General features: G+C 47.2%; 2 protein-coding genes across 2 annotated transcripts; one reads left to right on the top strand and one right to left on the bottom strand.

Moving 5' to 3' along the window:
• Positions 1-2,552: 2,552 nt before the first annotated feature.
• On the bottom strand, positions 2,553-9,608 carry vcpip1 (valosin containing protein (p97)/p47 complex interacting protein 1). Its single transcript, XM_084545901.1, has 3 exons — positions 6,851-9,608; positions 5,814-5,900; positions 2,553-5,567 (listed from the first exon to the last, which is right to left on the bottom strand). The coding sequence occupies exons 1-3, from the start codon at positions 9,498-9,500 to the stop codon at positions 4,771-4,773; spliced, it is 3,534 nt and encodes a 1,177-aa protein (XP_084402027.1). The 5' UTR covers positions 9,501-9,608; the 3' UTR covers positions 2,553-4,770.
• A 4,576-nt stretch (positions 9,609-14,184) lies between these two features.
• Positions 14,185-18,195, top strand: LOC311489047 (uncharacterized protein). Its single transcript, XM_084545946.1, has 4 exons — positions 14,185-14,433; positions 14,903-15,203; positions 17,150-17,461; positions 17,548-18,195. The coding sequence occupies exons 3-4, from the start codon at positions 17,248-17,250 to the stop codon at positions 17,721-17,723; spliced, it is 390 nt and encodes a 129-aa protein (XP_084402072.1). The 5' UTR covers positions 14,185-14,433; positions 14,903-15,203; positions 17,150-17,247; the 3' UTR covers positions 17,724-18,195.
• Positions 18,196-18,602: the final 407 nt, after the last annotated feature.

Genomic DNA, 18,602 nt, shown 5'->3' on the forward strand with positions numbered 1-18,602 from the left:
GTTCCTACTTCCGCTAAGTGTCACACCGCAAAGTTCCGACAATTAATCATTAGTACAATTAATATATTATTATTATTATTATTATTATTATTATTAGTAGTAGTAGTAGTAGAAGCAGTATTAGAAGTAATTACTAATAGTTGTAGTAGTAGTAGTAGTATTAGAAGTAGTATTAGTAGTAGTTGTAGTAGTATTTTATTACTATTATTAGTAGTAGTAGTATTACTAGAAGTAGTATTAGAAGTAGTATTAGTAGTAGTTGTAGTAGCAGTGGTATTATTATTTTAGTAGTAGTAGTAGTAGTAGTAGTATTTGAAGCAGCTTTCAAATAACAGGGTTGTACATTCTAAGTGTGTACATTTCAAATATATTCTTTTAATTTCTAAAGTGTGTTTGTTTGTTGGACTAAAAGGAGAAAGAGATCAGACGCTGAGAGACACTGGAACCTTTAGAACCCGGACAGAGACGACAACGCTGGAACCTTTAGAACCTGGACAGAGACGACAACGCTGGAACCTTCAGAACCCGGACAGAGACGACAACGCTGGAACCTTTAGAACCCGGACAGAGACGACAGCGCTGGAACCTTCAGGACCCGGACAGAGACGACAACGCTGGAACCTTCAGAACCCGGACAGAGACGACAACGCTGGAACCTTCAGAACCCGGACAGAGACGACAACGCTGGAACCTTTAGAACCCGGACAGAGACGCCAACGCTGGAACCTTCAGAACCCGGACAGAGACGACGACGCTGGAACCTTTAGAACCCGGACAGAGACGACAACGCTGGAACCTTCAGAACCCGGACAGAGACGACAGAGATAAAATGATTTTTGTCTCAGACGTGAACAGACGGTTAAACGCTGGGCGAGGGACGCACAGAGAAACCTGTCAGTGACGACAAAGAACAAGAACAAGTGAAGGAAGTGATTTTATTGTTGGGGTTGAAAAGTCATCACACATGCAAACAGCGATGTCGAAGCCGTGTATCATCAATATTTTATTAGCAAACCAGAGAGAAGTTAACAAGAAACCAAAAAATGAACTGAAGGAACTGAACAATCTGTTTCTGTACAGGTCCAAATATACTACAATATATACTATTATACAACTGGATTACAATTCATCTTATTAGTACAGCAGTCACAAAGAAAAACTTCAAGTTTGTTACAGCAGTGTTGTCTGATCTGAGCAAACTTTCCTTCCTTCTGATTGGTCTGATTCTGAGAGCGACCCATCGGTTCCCGCTCTGAGCTAAAGCGGGTATGCTACGCTAACGTTCCCTCTTCTGTTTCCTCAAAGTGCTAAGTCTTACATTTGATCACCTCAACAGCAAAATAAACCTCAGAGAGCGGGAAAAAAAACAAACAACAGGAGAACTGAGATTCACATTTCTAAACCCAGGTCGAGAATTTTCTTTTTTGCTTAAAGCAGAAAACAGGAGGTCGAAGGGAAAGGTCGGCGAGGTCGAATACGAGCGGTTCGGTTAAATCAAACGACACAAATAAAAGTAAAGCAGAAAGGAACCTAAATGAAAAAACGACTGATTTGTATAAAAGTCACACATTTTAAGGCCTGATGTTTGGTTCATCCGACGACACCGTGTGCTGACGTTTTAAGAGCGTCGTGGAGAAACACATCTGTTGGCAAGGAAAGTGAAAACTGACTTTAATCTTCCTGTCATTTTAAAGAGTCTGACACTAAGTATGGTAGTTTATTGTGTTTATGCAGGTGTAACATGGATGGAGTCAGTGACCTGTGCTCAGTGTGCAGTCCTGATGCTAAGCTAAGCTAACCAGCTGACATGAGAGCAACATCAGGCAGACGGCTGTGTGTCAGTCCCATCTCTACTGGTGTCAAACACTGGAAATGACCGCTGTGAAGCCTTCGCTGAGCGTCTGAGGGAGCGTGAGAGAGACATCCACTACATTCATACGTGACAGTTTAATTATGTTCAGGACGCCGTGTTCCTGAATGTCTCGTCCTAAACCGGTCTACGAGACGCTGCGCCGAGCTTTGAAGAGGTCCAACTCTGCCAACGCAACGTTCTGAAGAACGAGTCTGACGGCACCTTCTGGGCTGAGCTCCAGCAGGGCGTGGACGTCTGGAGTCAGATCACAAGACGCTGGTTAAACGAAGCGAACGCAGCGTCAAACGACAAGTTTTATGACTAATAGAGACACACACCTGTTGCAGCGTGTGAACGGTAAAGGCATTTAACTCTTAGAACATGTTGTCTTTGATAGAAGCAGGTTAAATTGTGGTAAAGAAAGAAGTTCCCTTGCTACTCTGACACGTGTCCGTCCTCATACTTTCAGCCGCGTGGCGTCGTCTGGAGGAGAAGACGTCTCTGAGGACATTATATCATCTTATTCTGTTAAAGATCATCTCTACCTCCCTGCAGCAGCTTCCTGTCTGGTTCATACGAGGCGTGAGGGGAGTCTGAGCTGAGGAACACATCCATAAAAACCTTAAAAATAAAACCTCATCAATAAAACAAAGGTGTCTTTCAGTCTTCGTCCCTACATCTAGTGTCAACAGACGGGGGGGGGGGGGGGGATTCTGTGTCGTTTTGTTTCCTAAAGGTTTTGCAGCAGCGCCCCCCGGTGGCAGGCGAGTCTGAAAACCAACAGGTTCCTTATTTTCTGTCGGAAGTTTTCTGGAGATTTTATTGCATAGGACAGAAGCAAAACTAAGTTAATATCAGATCCACAAACTGGACTGAAACCTTCATCTGGTTTATCTTTGGCTGCGTTCTGTTTGTTCTGTTGTTGTTTAAATAGAGACACGAAGCAGCTGCTGAGCTACGGAGCCAGTAGGACGACAGGACAGGACAGGACAGGACAGGACAGGTGCATCATGTCCTTACTGGGGGACATTTGTGGAACGAGTGAAGGAAAGAAAACCATGTGGACCCCACCACAGACTCCAGAGGAGACACACCTGTAGCTGGCTCCCAAACAAGCAGCCTGGAGGTCAATGAGTAGCTGGAGGTAAAGGACTCACACATGCTCCAGATCAGGGCTGTGAAACATTAAAGAGACTCCACCTGTCCTCAACACAGACGTCCCATCTAAAGAAGGACATTCGTTTCTTTTTGTTTCCACTTCATCCTTCAGCTCATGTCAGTGTAAAGTCAGAATAAATAAATGACGACGTGCTGCTGATCACATCAGAATCTCGATGGCCTCTACTGAACCGACCTGCTGGTGTTTTGTCGTCCTCAGCACCGGTGGCGCCCCCTGCAGGCTGCAAGAGCTACAACTGGAATCTCTCTTTTCTATGTGTGTGTGATTTTTACACTAAACATCTGTGTCAAACTAAAATGAATCTCCCGTCTGTAAAACACAAAGCGTTTGCTTCTTCAGAGCTCCGTGAACAACGATGCCTTTTATTTCCCCCTGAACGTAAATGAACCGAGCTTCACCAGAAGCTTCTTCAGGCACTTGACCGTTGGACAAACGTGTCTCAGCAGTTTTACTTTTTTAACTATCCTTTACGTTAAATGAAGAGAATGAAAATCAGACCTACTCTCTTTGTAAAGCCCAGACGAACAGAAACCTCAAAGCTCTCGGGGGACTCTGGGGAAACATTCCTAAACCTGCCGTGTGCTCGCAAGTCGACCGACTCTAAACCTCCAACATGTCTTTGGCATTTCTTGTTACACACGTACGCTTGAACGTCAGCATGTGGACCGAGCAGTGAACACAATGTAAACTATGGATCCTCACACATGCTCAAAAAACAGAAACAGGAAAAGGGCCGAAGCTGAAACGCTCTCTGGATCTAAAACAGCCGCAGCAGTGACTCCTCTCAGCCGTGGATCACGTCAGTGACACTATCATCGTGTTATATTCTAATTTAAACAGCGGCGCCTGTTGGAGGGACAGAAAAATAAAAAATAAAATAAAGACCCTAACGTGAGGTGAAGGAGTCAGGCAGCCGGGCTGACACAGACCCAGGTTCCTCCCTCGCTCCTCGCTCAGACGGACGGACGGTGAAAAGCAGATCTGGGTGACGAAGGCGTTGATGCGTACAGAGGCCGGAGCTCTTCGATGGAAGCATGTCTGCAGGACGTCCCGCTGCCGGCGGCGGCCTGCGGCTCTCCGCCTGGCGGCAGATTAAGACTCTTCTATCTACAAGGAATGCGTCCGACGCGTGAATCCGAGCGGTTTTTAACTCCTGGGATATCGGTGCGTGTTTCATAGCGAGAGGATTAGACGTGTGCAGGTGGGAGTCACAGGAGGGGAGACACAATCCTGTCTCCAAACAGGGCGAGAGACACAATCCTGTCTCCAAACAGGAGGAGAGACACAATCCTGTCTCCAAACAGGAGGAGAGACACAATCCTGTCTCCAAACAGGAGACGCTGTGATACATTACGAGATCGACGTCTGCGATACATCATCAACTGAAGAGACAAACTGGATCAAACTGGATCAGTGTTGGTTTATTTTAATACGCTGCGTTCTGAGCCGAGGGTGAAGTGGTCCAGTCGGCTCCAGCGTCGCCACACAGCTGTGATGATGGCGAGAAATGAACCCGTGACGCATCGCAGACACCGCGCCTCAATATATCACCGTACAGATCACTGTCCCACCTGGAGTCAGCAGGGCGGGGGCGCTCGGCCCGCTCTTTAGTCATGCAGTAAAGACAACGCAACACGATGAAGACCAAAGCTTTAGGATCCGACCTGAGGCGTTAGGACCCACAGATGCCGGCCAGGCGGGGCGGGGCGGGGGCGGGGCGGTGCTGGGACAGGAGTGATCAGGAGTGATCCATGGGTTCAGTGGCGTTGCTCTGCCCGGCTTCCTGGCTCTCCATGTCCTCCGGCTCCTCCGCCTTCTCGTCCGCTTTTCCGGTCGCCGCCGTCGCCGCCGCTGCCGCTGCCGCCGCTGTTTCGTTGTCGACTGCGTGCGCTGGCTGCCCGGCGCCCGTCTTAGTCCCGCCTGTCCGCTCCTGGGTGGCCCCGCCCCCTGCAGCACTCTGCTGCTCTCTAAGGTGGCGCTCCATGGAGGCTTGGATGGAGGAGACCATCTCCTGCAGCTTCTTCCGCTGCTGCTCCATCAGCGCGGGGTCCAGGCCGCGCCCGTCCTTCATGGTGACGAAGCCCGGAGCCATGCGGACCAGCTCCCTGGTGGCGTCCTCCGGGATGTCCGACAGATCCGGGGGTCCCCTGGACACGCTGGCGCTCAGGTCGACCCCGCTGCTGTGCTGGCGCGTTATGGGCCGGTGCTCCGGAGGCGAGGATCCCCCGGCGCTGCCCAGAGAGTGGCCTTTACCCTGGAAGGCCGTGACGCTCTGCAGCTGCTCCTTCTTCCGGACGACGCCGCCGCTGCCCAGCCGCAGCACGCCGTGGGACGGGCTCCCCTCTCTGCTGCCCCTGGTGGCCGCCTCCGAGCGCAGCTGCACCAGCGCCTCCTTCACCAGCTCCTCCACTTCCGGGCCGACAGGGAAGTGGCCCGCGGCGTCCACGCAGAGCTCCAGGCGCTCCTCTGCCGCGTTATAGACGAAGGTTTTCCCCGTCAGGTGAGGCAGCGTGCAGTGCTTCCCGTCGATCAGGCCTGGAAGACAGAAACATCAAAGACGTCAAGACACTCACTCACTAATAAAACCTCTGTAGCTGCTGTAATCAGACGAATATAAGAACTGATAAAACTTTAACAGCACTAATTCCTTCATGCTTTCTTTTTTTAAGGGATTCTTGGGAACAACATAAAAACCCTGTTCAGTTTTCATAATGTTCAGAACACACATCGCTACAGGAAACTTCACGTTGTCCGACTCAGTCTCACAGAAGACGAACGTACCCATGTCTTTCTTGACAATGTTGTAGAAGACTCCTCCCTGCTGGAACAGGTGCGGCAGCTTCTTCGCGTACGACCAAACATCCTCACCTGGAAACAAGACAAACAGTTTTTGAAAAACATTAAAAAGGTTCCAACAAAACACACACACTCTGACCACAGCTGATTTCTGGAGAGAATCAAAACACCAAGGATCTCTGCAGAGAACTGGAGGAACATGACGTTTGTTGTTTTGTTTTGTTTGTGTTCACATCAGCTCTGATATTCTACACATACACTGCTCTGTGACGCATCTACAGTCCGTCAGCTTCAGTCTGGACGAGCGGATGCTGTGTCTGTTCTTGGCCGCGAGTCTTTATTGAACACGAGCTCCGAGCTAACAGGAAGTGCAGCGTCAGAGCTGCAGATGAAACCTTCCTGCTCCCGCCCTGCCCCGCTGGCCGGCTCATCTGTTTATCTGAATGCAGCCGCGACCTTTGACCCTGCTGGCAGGTGAGGCGGGGGAGGGATAAGAGATGCCTGAGTCAGCACATTCACTCACACACACACACACACACACACACACACACACACACACACGGTGCTTCTGGTAGCATTCATGGCAGCTGATCAGAAACCTGGGAACTCAATCGGCTGCTGAGCCAGAACCTGCAGCGTGTTATTCACCTGCCTGCCGGGGCCAATCAGAAGCCGGCGTGCGTGTGTGCTGCACACCTGGACGTAGAGCAGGTGAGCAGACTGCAGCTGTGGCTTCCTGTTTCCCCACTGCTCCAGCTGACTGAGCAGCAGATGTAAACAGTCAGCTGCTCCGCCCCTTATTAACTAAATGAACCCTTTCAATGTATTTAAGTGGAAACGATCAATAACCAGAGATAAAGTCATGAGTCGGCATCTGAGTCTGGCTGATGAACTGACTGACTTCACGTTACCTGATAATCTCTGCTCTCTAAACACAACTCCACCCCAGGGGACACCCCAGGGGACACCCCAGGGGACACCCCAGGCCTCGGCGCGGACGCCATACTCTCATGTATTCTTACCCATCAAGGTTGCCAGGAGACACAGGGAGGACATCTCAAGGTCGATGCTGTCCTGGAGTTCACGGCTGCTCATCCTGCCGGGCGTCACGGCGTCCTCGCTCTTCAGGGAGTGCAGGGCGGAGTGCGAGCTGGAGGCTCTGGGTAAGGAGGCCGCGGGGCCCTTGTCCTCGGGACCCCTCAGTATCTCCACGGTCACCCTGTCGCCGTGCTGCAGCGCCACCGGCTCGTTCTCCTCGCCGTCCTTCGGGGGCGCCAGCTCCTTGGGCGGGAAGCCGTAGCGGATGCACTGCTGCGGCGGCGCCACGGCGAACTGATCGGCGATGCTGGCCTGCAGCTCGGAGAAGGTGGTGTGGGGCTGCAGGGTCAGCATGGCCTGCCTGCCGTCACTGGTGGTCACGCGGATCTTCTTCTCCTTGCTGGACGAGGACGGGGAGGAGGACTTGGTGGGCGTGGCCGGAGCTGAAGAGGAGGAGACTTCTGGAGACCCGCCGGGTGAAGACGGCCGTCCGTGGCCTTTCTGCTCCTGCTTCAGCTTATCAGTCCGTCGCTTCTGAGTGACCAAGGCCTGCTCACTGATGCTCTGCTGGATGCTCCGCTCCGCCCGGCTCATCGTCAGCTCCTCCTTGTGGAGCGTCTTTGCTTTCTGACCTGTCAGGATGATCTTGGTGGGCGGCTGGGGGTCCGGCGCCGGCGGAGCGTCTGCGGCGTCGGTGAGGCGGCGGACGTGAGCCCCATCAATGGACACGGGGTTGTATTCGTCCGGGTTCTTCTTGGCGGTGTGATGCAGGATGGTGTTGACGACTTTCTGCACCAGGATCTCGCTGCCGAACTCTCCGGGGAAGTGTTTGGTGACCAGCTTCATGGCCACGTCGTACACGTTGCTGTTCAGCGTCGGGTCGGTCTCATACTGGAACCAGTACACCGTCTCCCGGACCACCCGACCCCCCCACTCCAGCGTGATGGGGAAGGCCTCGGGCAGGTTGTCGTACTCCTTCCCCTCCCAGTAATGCTTGAAGCCACAGCCACACTTGCCGCCCTGGGAGCGGGTGTTGGTCCTGTCCCCGTCCAGGTAAACCACTGACCCGTTGCCGCGGATGTGGCGGACGGACGTCCCGTGACACCAGTTGCAGGTGTTGAGGGAGCTCAGTTTGTAATCTGGGACCAGGACGTCTCTCTGCGGGTCGAAGGAGCAGACCACGTTGTTGAGGGGGAAGCTGTAGTTCTTGTCCGGCCTCAGTTGGCCGTGCGTGGACTTGGCTAAGTTGTAGAGCTTTCCGCCGGGAGCCAGCCACTCGGGCGGGACGTGGAGCTCGGAGAGGGCGCCGCATATCAGGCAGCGGTGCAGCCGGTTCTCCATCACCGACTTCTTGGCTGCTTCCGTCACCTCCTCGGGCTGGATGCCGATGACGCCGGTCCGCCTGTACACGTACTGGTGCACGTCGGCCACCAGCGACGGGTGGATGCTGTGCTTCTCCATGAACACCTCCTCCATGGCGTTGACCAGCCTCATCAGATACTTGTCCTGGAGGCTGCGGTCGCCGCCGATCACGCAGCTCCCGTCCGACTCCAGCTTGATGTACTTCCTGATGAGCTCCTGAGGGACGCCCCAGGCTTTCGGGAGCAGGCGGGGCGGCAGTTTGGGCAGCAGCGTGTTCTTGATCCCCACCAGAGGGATGTAGTGGTTCCTGCCGGAGCTGCTCCAGGCGATGCAGATGGGCTTGTTGAGCTTCCCGTCTTTGCCCCGGCACTGCTCCTCAGCCACCAGCCCGGGCAGGAAGGTGGCGGAGTAGTCTCCGGAGCTCCTCATCCCGCTCAGGGAGTCCAGCAGGACTATGGGCCGGTGGAGGACGTTGGCTAACCCGAAAATGTGGATGTTGCGTAGTCCGAGCGGGACGCCTTCGGGAGGGATGAAGAGGGGGTCGCACTCGTTGATGATGTCCTCCCACTCCGCAGCATCGATAAAGTCCTGAAAGAGGGCCTTGTATTTGTCCAGGTTCTGCTTAAAGTTCTGTTTCAGGTTCTCTCTCAGGGCGTGCCAGAACAGTTCTCGCCCCACCAGCGCTCTGGACACGGCGTGGACCAGGCAGTGCCCGTCTCCGTCTACGTGGACCGGGATGAGACACTCTCTGTTGCTGTTGGCCTTCTTGATCTCCTCCAGGGTGTCGTGCAGGTATATCAGGCTCCCTGACCTGTCTTTGCCGTATCCCATGGTGGAAACGTGGTCCGGCTCGATCAGGAAAGCCCTGTCCCCCAGGAGCGAGCAGTCAAACATCTCACCTTGGTTCATGTCTCTCAGCAGCTTGGCTTTGCCGGTTTGCTTGTCCATGCCGTACCTGGTGAGGACCGGGGACAGGAGCTTGCAGTGGTAATTAGAAAGCCCCATTACCTTCACCAGCTCCGTCCCCTTCTTCGGGGCCCCGGTGACGCCGAGCAGGGCGTTTCTGAGCAGATTGTGAAGCACCACATCTGGATCGGTCACCTCCTCGACATTTAGCAGGTTCTTCTGCTCGTGGCGCTGACCACACTCCGTGCACTCGATGCTAACGGAGCCGTGAGCAGGGAAGAAAAGTCTCGCCTGACATTTCGGGTCTGGGCAGGTACCAGACAAAATACGCTTGTCTTTTTTCTTTGAGCTCTGCAGCAGCGACATTTCGGGTAGAAAAAGATGAAACTGTGTGTCAGCTTCACAAAACCATGATAGTCACACTCCGGCGAGGCTGTCAGACGAGCTCAGGCGCTGCTAGCGAGAGTTATTTGCCAGAATAGCACAAGAACAACACGGAAGCGGCTGTTTTTTCTCTTTAGCAACTGACCGTTGCTAAACGTAACTACGTAATGACGTCAGATTGTGGGATTTGTAGTCTGTTCGCTTCATATTTTTTAAAGCAGCTACACATTAAAGTCAAAATAACGACATATTCTATATTTTGTGGGCGCCTATATAATTAAAAAAATGAAGAAGTATTTTTTTCAAACTCAAATATGTGGTTAAATCATCTAAACAAGCGATTTAAAAGTTCGCTTGACTACATTGACCAGAATGCAACACGCCCCAGGGATGTTTTGTTGTGTATAGAAGTCAATCCGACAGAATCATGGCAGTTAGGGCTGAATATAAGGACCGTTTGACATTATTTCTCTCATGTTTGGCTCTGAAAATGCATTAAAAGCAAACGTCGGCTCCAGTCGCTTACGCCGTTTTGTGTTGTCGTGTTGTTGAAACGATTTGCGCCGCGAAAGAAGCGGATTCGATGCCCACAACCGGAGTTAGCTGGTTAGCTTAGCCGCCGCTAGCCTGCGCTCAGCGGCTTCACAGGGAGTCATTACATTTAAACTGGCAGCAGTTACTGGAACCAGCGATAAAGTTCCTCAACGGCCGCGGAACTCCATGCAGAAATATGTGAATTTAACGTTTTATTGCTCACTTGAGGTGAACAATTTAACTCTGCATTAACAGGATGAGTTTAAAAGCAACCCCTCTCTGACTCAAATTAATACTACACATCCTACTATTACCAGCATCTGTATTTATAGTATTAGTTGGAAAAACTACAGCGATAGAAGTATACAAGCTTTTACTACAGGCTGTGATTATTCTAACATATTTCAGGTCTTCTTATTAAAACTCTTTTCACAGCAGATACTCTTTGTAGGAGACCTCCAGTAAGATAATATTATGTAGAGATGAGACACAAGGAAAACAAGTTATTAACCTGATAAATCCAGACACTCAGACCTGATAAGACATAAGACATGTTTACTGATCCCACGTATGGGAAATTAACTTGTCACAGTAGCACAGAATTAGTCAAAGAATATATACAAAACAGTGACGACTTTGACCTCGACAGGAGGAAAAAAAACACAAGTACTGATTTGAAAAATATATACAAAAAAATAACGTTTCGAAGATATATAGAGAAATATAAAGACATTGTGTACATACACTGTGGTGGTGGAATAAAAAATTACAAATAAATAGATTGCTGAAACTTTAAGGAAAAACAATAAGTTGGTGAGGTAGTGGTTTGTGCAAAAAGGCAGATTTATTTGTGCAAAATATCAGTTCTTATTGACTCAGGCTGGTGTTGTGCAGCCTGACGGCAGATGGAATGAAGGACCTGCGGTAGCGTTCCTTCTTGCAGCGTGGCCAAACAAAAACACACATGAAACAGGAGAGTGGTAGAAGCCTCCTGGGAGACTGTATATGTCACTGAATACATCAGTGTATGACGCTGTTTGCAGGAGCGACTGAAACCCCTCTGCTACACGACCACTTCCACTGTGCTGATATAACAGAGCTGCACTACATTCAGTCAGTTCAGTGTCAGGAAGGTGAGGATTCAACTGGACTGATGGTTGTGGAGGATGTAGTCTGTGGTGCTGCTGAAAGGGTTTCTCTTGTTTAGCCTAGCCCACTGACTACAAGGGCAAAATAATAGGAACGTGTGTCTTATCCTCCTGACTACCAGTAGTTCAGATTTGTAAACCTGAATATCTCCCACCCACTGCATCCTCCTGAATGGACTCCTCCTGCTGTCTCCAGAGACCGTTTAGGGCTTTTCAGTGATACCAGATGTGAAGGAGTGGGGCTTTAGTCCATCAGTTATATGATATCTTAGAAATAAAACCTTTTTTTTCACAAAAATGTCAGAAATTGTGATTGGACAATATATTTATAAAACAGTTAAATTAGCCTGGTGCAGACAGACTCGATGCTTATCAGTCTTATAATAAGTCTGTTTTAGTCGCCAACCAATTAGAGCCATTTTGTTGTGATCAAATTAAACTCCACAGCGCTCTCTTAATACATAACATGTTGGGGATTAATATTACTGGTGAATTCATGTGCGTTCTGCTGTGTAGAGTTCATTTTTCTCTAACTGTAATCTGAAATGTTTCTCCTCCACTACGTTCATCAGGTCAGCTCTGAGTAGTAGTGAAGTAGAAGTACCACACGGAGGCAGTACTGCTGCATCGTTTAACGTCTGACTTCAGCACCAGAAAGGCTGCAGGCACACACGACACATCGCCTTCAGATCAGTCCCTGATGCCTCATCTAGAATCTGGTCGGACAGACAGAGAGAAACCAAGCGTAAAGACGTAAAGTGCAAAGTCACGGAAGGAAGTCTGTGTTTGTGTGAGAGGTGACATCGATGCAATAAACGGGTGTCATGTCTTAAACTTTCTTAACTGTTTCTATCTTTAAGCTTTGAATTAACAGAAATCCAGATCTAATATTTGATAATATTTTCTCCAGAAAACCAAAAGATTTGTCGCGGTTAGAAAATAAATTGAAACTCTTTAGAAATGGTGTGAAATCATCTTTATTATGGAAAACATTTTGACATGTCACAGGGTTAAATAAGAAGATGAATATTGTCTGAAGTCCTGGTCTCCCACCGGCTGGTTCTCTGTCCCGCTGTGTCCACTCGCTTACTGGGACGCTGGAGGAGAGCTGAACCGAGCTCCTCCTGCTGCGATACATTCAGACTTCAAGAGCAATTTAAAATAAAAAAAGGCCTAATAAATATACACATGCACACTCACATTTACATAAAGGTAATAAAAACTTTAAGAGAAAGGCTGAATGAATGAAAAGGACTTGGGTTTATTTTGTAGGGCGTGGTGCTGGGGCGAGTCTAGGCCTAGCTGCCAGAGCACAGATGCTGAACGGTCTGACCACATCCGGTGACCATTTCTGAGGCAGCAGTCTCATCTGTGGGCTGCAGGGGCTGACGGGGGCTTTGAGGACCTGCTAGAAACCACGTGGCCTCGTCTGATCTCACAGCTGGTCCTCGTTGGGCCTCGGCTGCATCAGAGCTCCACTTCTCCCCAGGTTCACCAGAGGATACACCACTGCACAAAATGCTTTTCCTCCCAGCTGCTGCTCTGTGCTGTCTGTGTTCAGGTGAGTGTTTCCAACAAACTCCACCTTTAACAAACACTGTCTCACTAACCTTCATCTATCTGTCTGTGTCTCTACAGCGCTGGTCGCCATGGCAGCACAGCTGACCCAGGAGCAGGTGACATTGACCAGGAGAGCCGGTGAAACCGTCTCCTTAGAGTGCACGGGCGTTGACCAATGCGACAACAACTTCGTGTACTGGTACCAGAAAGCAGACAAAGGAACGTTCACAGCAATCCTGCGTTTTGATCGCACCGGTGAAAAGCCAACCTCTACGTTCCGTCATCCTCAAAAAGAGTCTTTTAAAGCCATGAGAAAGATCAACGGTGGAAACCTGATTATAAGCAACATCGTCACTGCTCACTCTACCACCTACTACTGTGTCTGCGGGAAAGGTTCCCACAGCGTGAAATGATCCCAGCAGCCTGTACAAAAACCAACAGACGTCAAACAGAGTTGGTGACAGGAAGAGAGCAGTAAACCACAGACACTACTCACACAGTATGATGCACAACCAGATCATACACTTATTTGCACACTATCCTCCTAAATGTCCAAAATATTGCTGAACACATCATTGATCTCTTCCTGTCATTCTCAAAGTGCCTTTATTTGTTATTTGACGTTCCATCATCTTCTACACAATTTAAGTTTAAGAAGACAGTAAGTCATATCCCTCAGATATATTCCCCGAGCTCCGCCCCTGAGGCTTTGTGGGTTCACAGCTCGTTTGGAGGCCAGTCTTAGTGTGTGGAACTCCTGCCTGATGTAGGAGGCGTCTGAATCCAGAACGTCCAGAACCTAACCAGCATGTCTTTGGACGGTGGGAGGAAGCTGGAGAACCTGGAGAGAACCCACGCAGACACAGGGAGAACATGCAGACTACACACAGAAAGGAACCAGTCGGTAGATAGATTAGAACCCAGAACCTTCTTCAGAACATTAAGATATCTGCATATTAATATATTCCAGATTTTTCAGGGACAAATAAAATGCATCATCCATCAACTTATGATCATTTAAAGGCTGAAAGTTCAGAATCAGATATGAATTTATTTTATTAAATGTATTTTATAAACGTTCAGACATGTCTAGAGGAGACGCCTCACTGACCTCTGGTTCAGACCTGACAACAGACCACCTACCTATTGTCTGAGGTCATAGGTGCTGTAGTATCTGACACCAGGACCAGGACGTCTCCCTGGATAAGACTTGTGTGTCCAACACGTCCCACAGATGCCGGGTCGGGTTGTGATCTGGAGAACTCGGAGGCCAAGTCTTGAACTCATCGTGTTCCTCCAGTCGTTCTGAAAGAGGCCGTCAGGGAATAACGCTTCCATGAGAAGGTGGACGTGACCTGCAGCAGGTGCTTGTGATAAATATATAAATATAAATTACATCCACATGAGTGAAAGGACCCAAGGTGTGCACCCGCTGATGGAAAAGAAAACATGACCACCTTCTTCCTTCCTCTGCTCCGTGGTTCATTTCTGATGCTCATGTGTCAGTAGCAGGAGCTTCCCTCAGAGGTCAGAGGTCAGAGGTCAGCATGGACACCGACCATCTATCAGAACCAGCATCAACTGCTTCAGAGGTTTTTTTTTGGTTCGGACCACAAGGGCCAGCCTGGCTCACACCTCCAGAGTCATAAAGAGTTTCTATCCAAGAGCAATAAGTGAGCTAAATGCTAAATGCTAAAGGCTAAAGGCTAAATGCTAAATGCTAAAGGCTAAAGGCTACATGCTAAATGCTAAATACTAAATGCTAAAGGCTAAAGGCTAAATACTACATGCTACATGCTACATGCTAAATGCTACATGCTAAATGCTACATGCTAAATGCTAAATGCTAAATGACAATTTTAAATGTGCAATCTGATCAATATATGTCCATAAAAAATATACCCCACACACACACTCACCCATTCACACGCACACACCTGCACACACACACATGCACACACCTGCTGCTTTCACATATTTCTTTATTATCTGTCTATCTGTGTGTCTGTGTGTCTGTCAGTTAGTCAGTAGCAGCCTGATGACAAAGAGTCACTGATGTTATTAACCCTGTTCTAAAGTAACTTCATGCAGCAGAATCAGATCTCAACAAGGACCCGTCTCTGTCCTCTGGTTTTCCTGAAGCTCCTGTAGAACACCAACGTGTCGGGGCCGTGTCGTCTTGCCACCAAAGACTTGAGACCAAACTCCTGATAACGCAGAAAACAACCAGGTCAAATCCCCGTGTGGTTTATTAGAGATCCCATTCAAGGCAGACCTTCCTGGAGATGAAACCTGATCCTGCTTCCTCATCTGGACCGGTTCACCTCAACAGACGCGTTCAGCAGCACACAGGTTTTTGTATCGGTCTGTTTCACTGTGAGAGGATCCAACGACACCAATAACTACCTCATCTTTGGCTCTGGGACTAAACTCTATGTTTCAGGTGAGACTAACGAGTCATTCTGGCTTTAGTCGTTTGAATGTGAAGTAAAAGTTCTCAGGTTTGTTTGTTGTTTGCTTTAAGAGTCAGTTTAAGAAAAAACACTTTAAATATGAAACGTATCATGAGTCTGGCTTTAAAACGACATTATATGATAGATGGAGACAGAAACCTTTATATTATATTATATTATATTATATTATATTATATTATATTGTACTAAATTATATTATATTATATTATATTATATTATATTATATTATATTGTTTTATATTCTATTATATTCTATTATACTAAATTATATTATATTATATTATATTGTTTTATATTATATTATATTATATTATATTATATTATATTATACTAAATTATATTATATTATCACAGATTTTAAACACGCAGTCGTATCTTTAGTCTTTATATAAAAGATAATTTAATCAGATTTCAGAGATGAGCCCGAGACGACGTTACAGACTCAGACTGAGTTTCTCTCTAATTAAATTCAGATTATTGATCACTACTAATAAACAGCTCATGTGATCATCTCAGCTAATCTGCCTCATCTTGTTCTTCTTAATCATTAAATATCTTCAAGGTAAAATATGATTTCAGGGTTTTATGCTCATTAGTGTCTCAGTGTCATACGGAAGCTAGATTTATATTTAACAGATTTACAATTCTGAATTTATTTCATAAGTTGGTAAATATATATGAATCATAATATTACTGGAAATATAGATTATGTGTAAAGTTTATAATATATGACATATATCTGATTTACTGTAAACTTCTTTTCTATAATATTGTTCTGATTATAATTCTACGTGTGTGTATATATATATATATATATACATGTAAAAAATATAAGACCTATACAGATTTTTCTACAGTTGCGCATGTTTTAATTTATTTAACTCGTCTATTTTAGTTCTGTGTTTCATCACGACTGACTTGAACTGATATTAAATAATGAAGACTGAATGAATGTGGCATGGCTCAGCTTTCACTTGAGTTAATTCAGATCAGAATGAATCATCTGCTCGACCGTTAGCTGAGACCAGTCCATCCAGATATTAATGAGGCTCCGCTGAAACTAATCAGTCCGTTAAAGTCATGAAAGGCAGCGACTGGAAAAATATAAAATGACAGAGAAGCTGCAGCCGGAGTCGGGACGGAGGCAACAGGAGGCAAAGAACCTCAAATTCAGAAAGAGGAAGCAGTTTAACGACGTCCTCTGGATGAAACCCAAATCTGCTCCTGTCAGAGAACGATGGAAAGAGGAACATGTGGTTAAAAAGGAAAAGGAGCAGCTGCTGAGATCAGTGCTTCTGTTAGGACTCAGGGACGTATACGTCCTTCAGCGGACGTCTGTTTGACTCCAACGCTTTACTTTAACGTCGTAGAAACACAACACAGCACGACTCTGAACACACGCTTCTTTCTAGGCTCCACGTAGGTCTGTGCTCGTATATCAGGGGTGTCAAACACGCGGCCCAGGGCCCAACATCGGCCAATTGCAGACATTGACTGCACGTTTTCAATCAATCAAAATGAGTCGTTCGTGGAGTTGTTGGACATTGTGGACCCAGAACTCAACTGTAGTTGGTGCAATGTGCTGAAACTGAACTTACTTGTCTTCAGACATCTCAGGTTGTTCATTAAATGTGAACATTTTTATAATGTTCTTCTTTGCACTAAAACTAGAGCAAAGAAAAACTAAAATGAGTTTGAAGCCCTGGTTTATATAGAATAACATGATGCATCTCTTTACTTTCCTTTGCATGTCACAGGAAATGTAGTTTTAATTCTTCTAATTCTCACTTTTGATTGACTTTTACATATTTAGACTCATTTTCTTTCACATATCACGTAGCACCATTCTACATTTTGGAGTATAAACAGTATGTAACATGGTAAATAAGTGTGTGTGTGCTGCTTGTGTCTTCAGATAAGCAGGTAGTGAAGCCCGTGGTGAGCGTGTACCCAGCAGCAGCATCCAGAGCCCACCTGGAGGGGAAGAGCTCCCTGCTGTGTCTGGCCTCAGCCATGTTTCCTCCTCTGGTCCAGTTCTCCTGGAAAAGACAGAAGAAGAACGGCCCTCTGGAGGAGCTGACCCCTGCTGAGGGAGAGCAGCTGGAGCTCAGAGAGTCGGGACGCAGCGCCTCCATCATGCTGCTGCAAGGGGACGATATGTACAAGTACAGATACCGCTGCTCCGTCAAGCACGAGGGGGGCACGGTGGAGGCCCAGACTCTACAAGGTAACCAAGGCTTGGTGACCTGGATTCATGATTGAGGCATAAAGAAACACATCACTGACGCTCTTTTATTCATTTCTCTTTGACAGAAGTGCCTGAGCCTCCTCCTCCACCAGCGGCGGCCCCACACTGGTACAGAGAGAGGCTGCTCTGCCTCACCTACACAATGCTGATAGTGAAGAGTCTGGTGTACTGCTGTGGACTCTCTCTGCTGATGAGCCTCAGAAACAAGGGACCGTCCACCAGCTCCACACATGCTGACTGACTGCTTTCTCCCTCAGACCTGTTAAAAGGCCCCAGATCAACAAACAATCACTTTCTGTCTTAAACTGACTTTTATTTTCATCCTTACATTCCCAACGTCGACTCATCGTGCAGGTCACTCGTTTCAGAATGAACTGACGTCTTCAGTTCAGCTTCTCGGTGCAACGCGCTGCAAATCAGACGGTGAATGTGAACGGAAAGAAACGAAGGAGCTGAAAATAGCACCAGCATTCTTCTTCAGCACCTTTTTAACAAATCTCATTCTGCAGAAATAAGACGCGCTGTTATATCAAACTATAGAGAATAGAATTAAAAAGAGCAGCTTCTTGTCTTTTTATTTTAACGTAAGATATATTTTATATCCAATAATAAATATCTCCAGCCATGTTTTATGTGTTAAGAGCCCGTTCAGCAAAATCTGCTTTTTATTTTTTGAGCATCGATACTTTGATTGTCTCTTTGTGTTATAGTGTTTCTGTTCAATAAAAATAAAATATATCAAATAAAAAATAAGATGGCTTCAGATTCTCTTTGTCTGCAGAGAAACTAGTGAAGAAAGTAAACGGATAATATTAATAAAATAGATCACTGGTCTATATTTAATAGAGAAACTAGAAACAAGCTGAGGAGAATAGAGTGGCTTTGTTTCTAATGAGGAGTTGAACAGAAGCTTAGAGTTCATTTCAGTGTTCAGATTGTTTTTATTCTGTTTCTCCTCCTGCTTTAGGTGAAACCTTCAAATATCAGTTAATAATAATTTACATCATTTACAATAACGGCTGCTTTAAATATGTAAATGCATCATTCCACTGGAGATTACTGATCTTTTTACTGGATGAATAGTTTCATATTAATAAGCAGATATATATGTACGGTCCTA

This window comes from Chelon labrosus (assembly GCF_963514085.1).
Source record: "Chelon labrosus genome assembly, chromosome: 6".
NCBI classification, from domain to species: domain Eukaryota; kingdom Metazoa; phylum Chordata; class Actinopteri; order Mugiliformes; family Mugilidae; genus Chelon; species Chelon labrosus.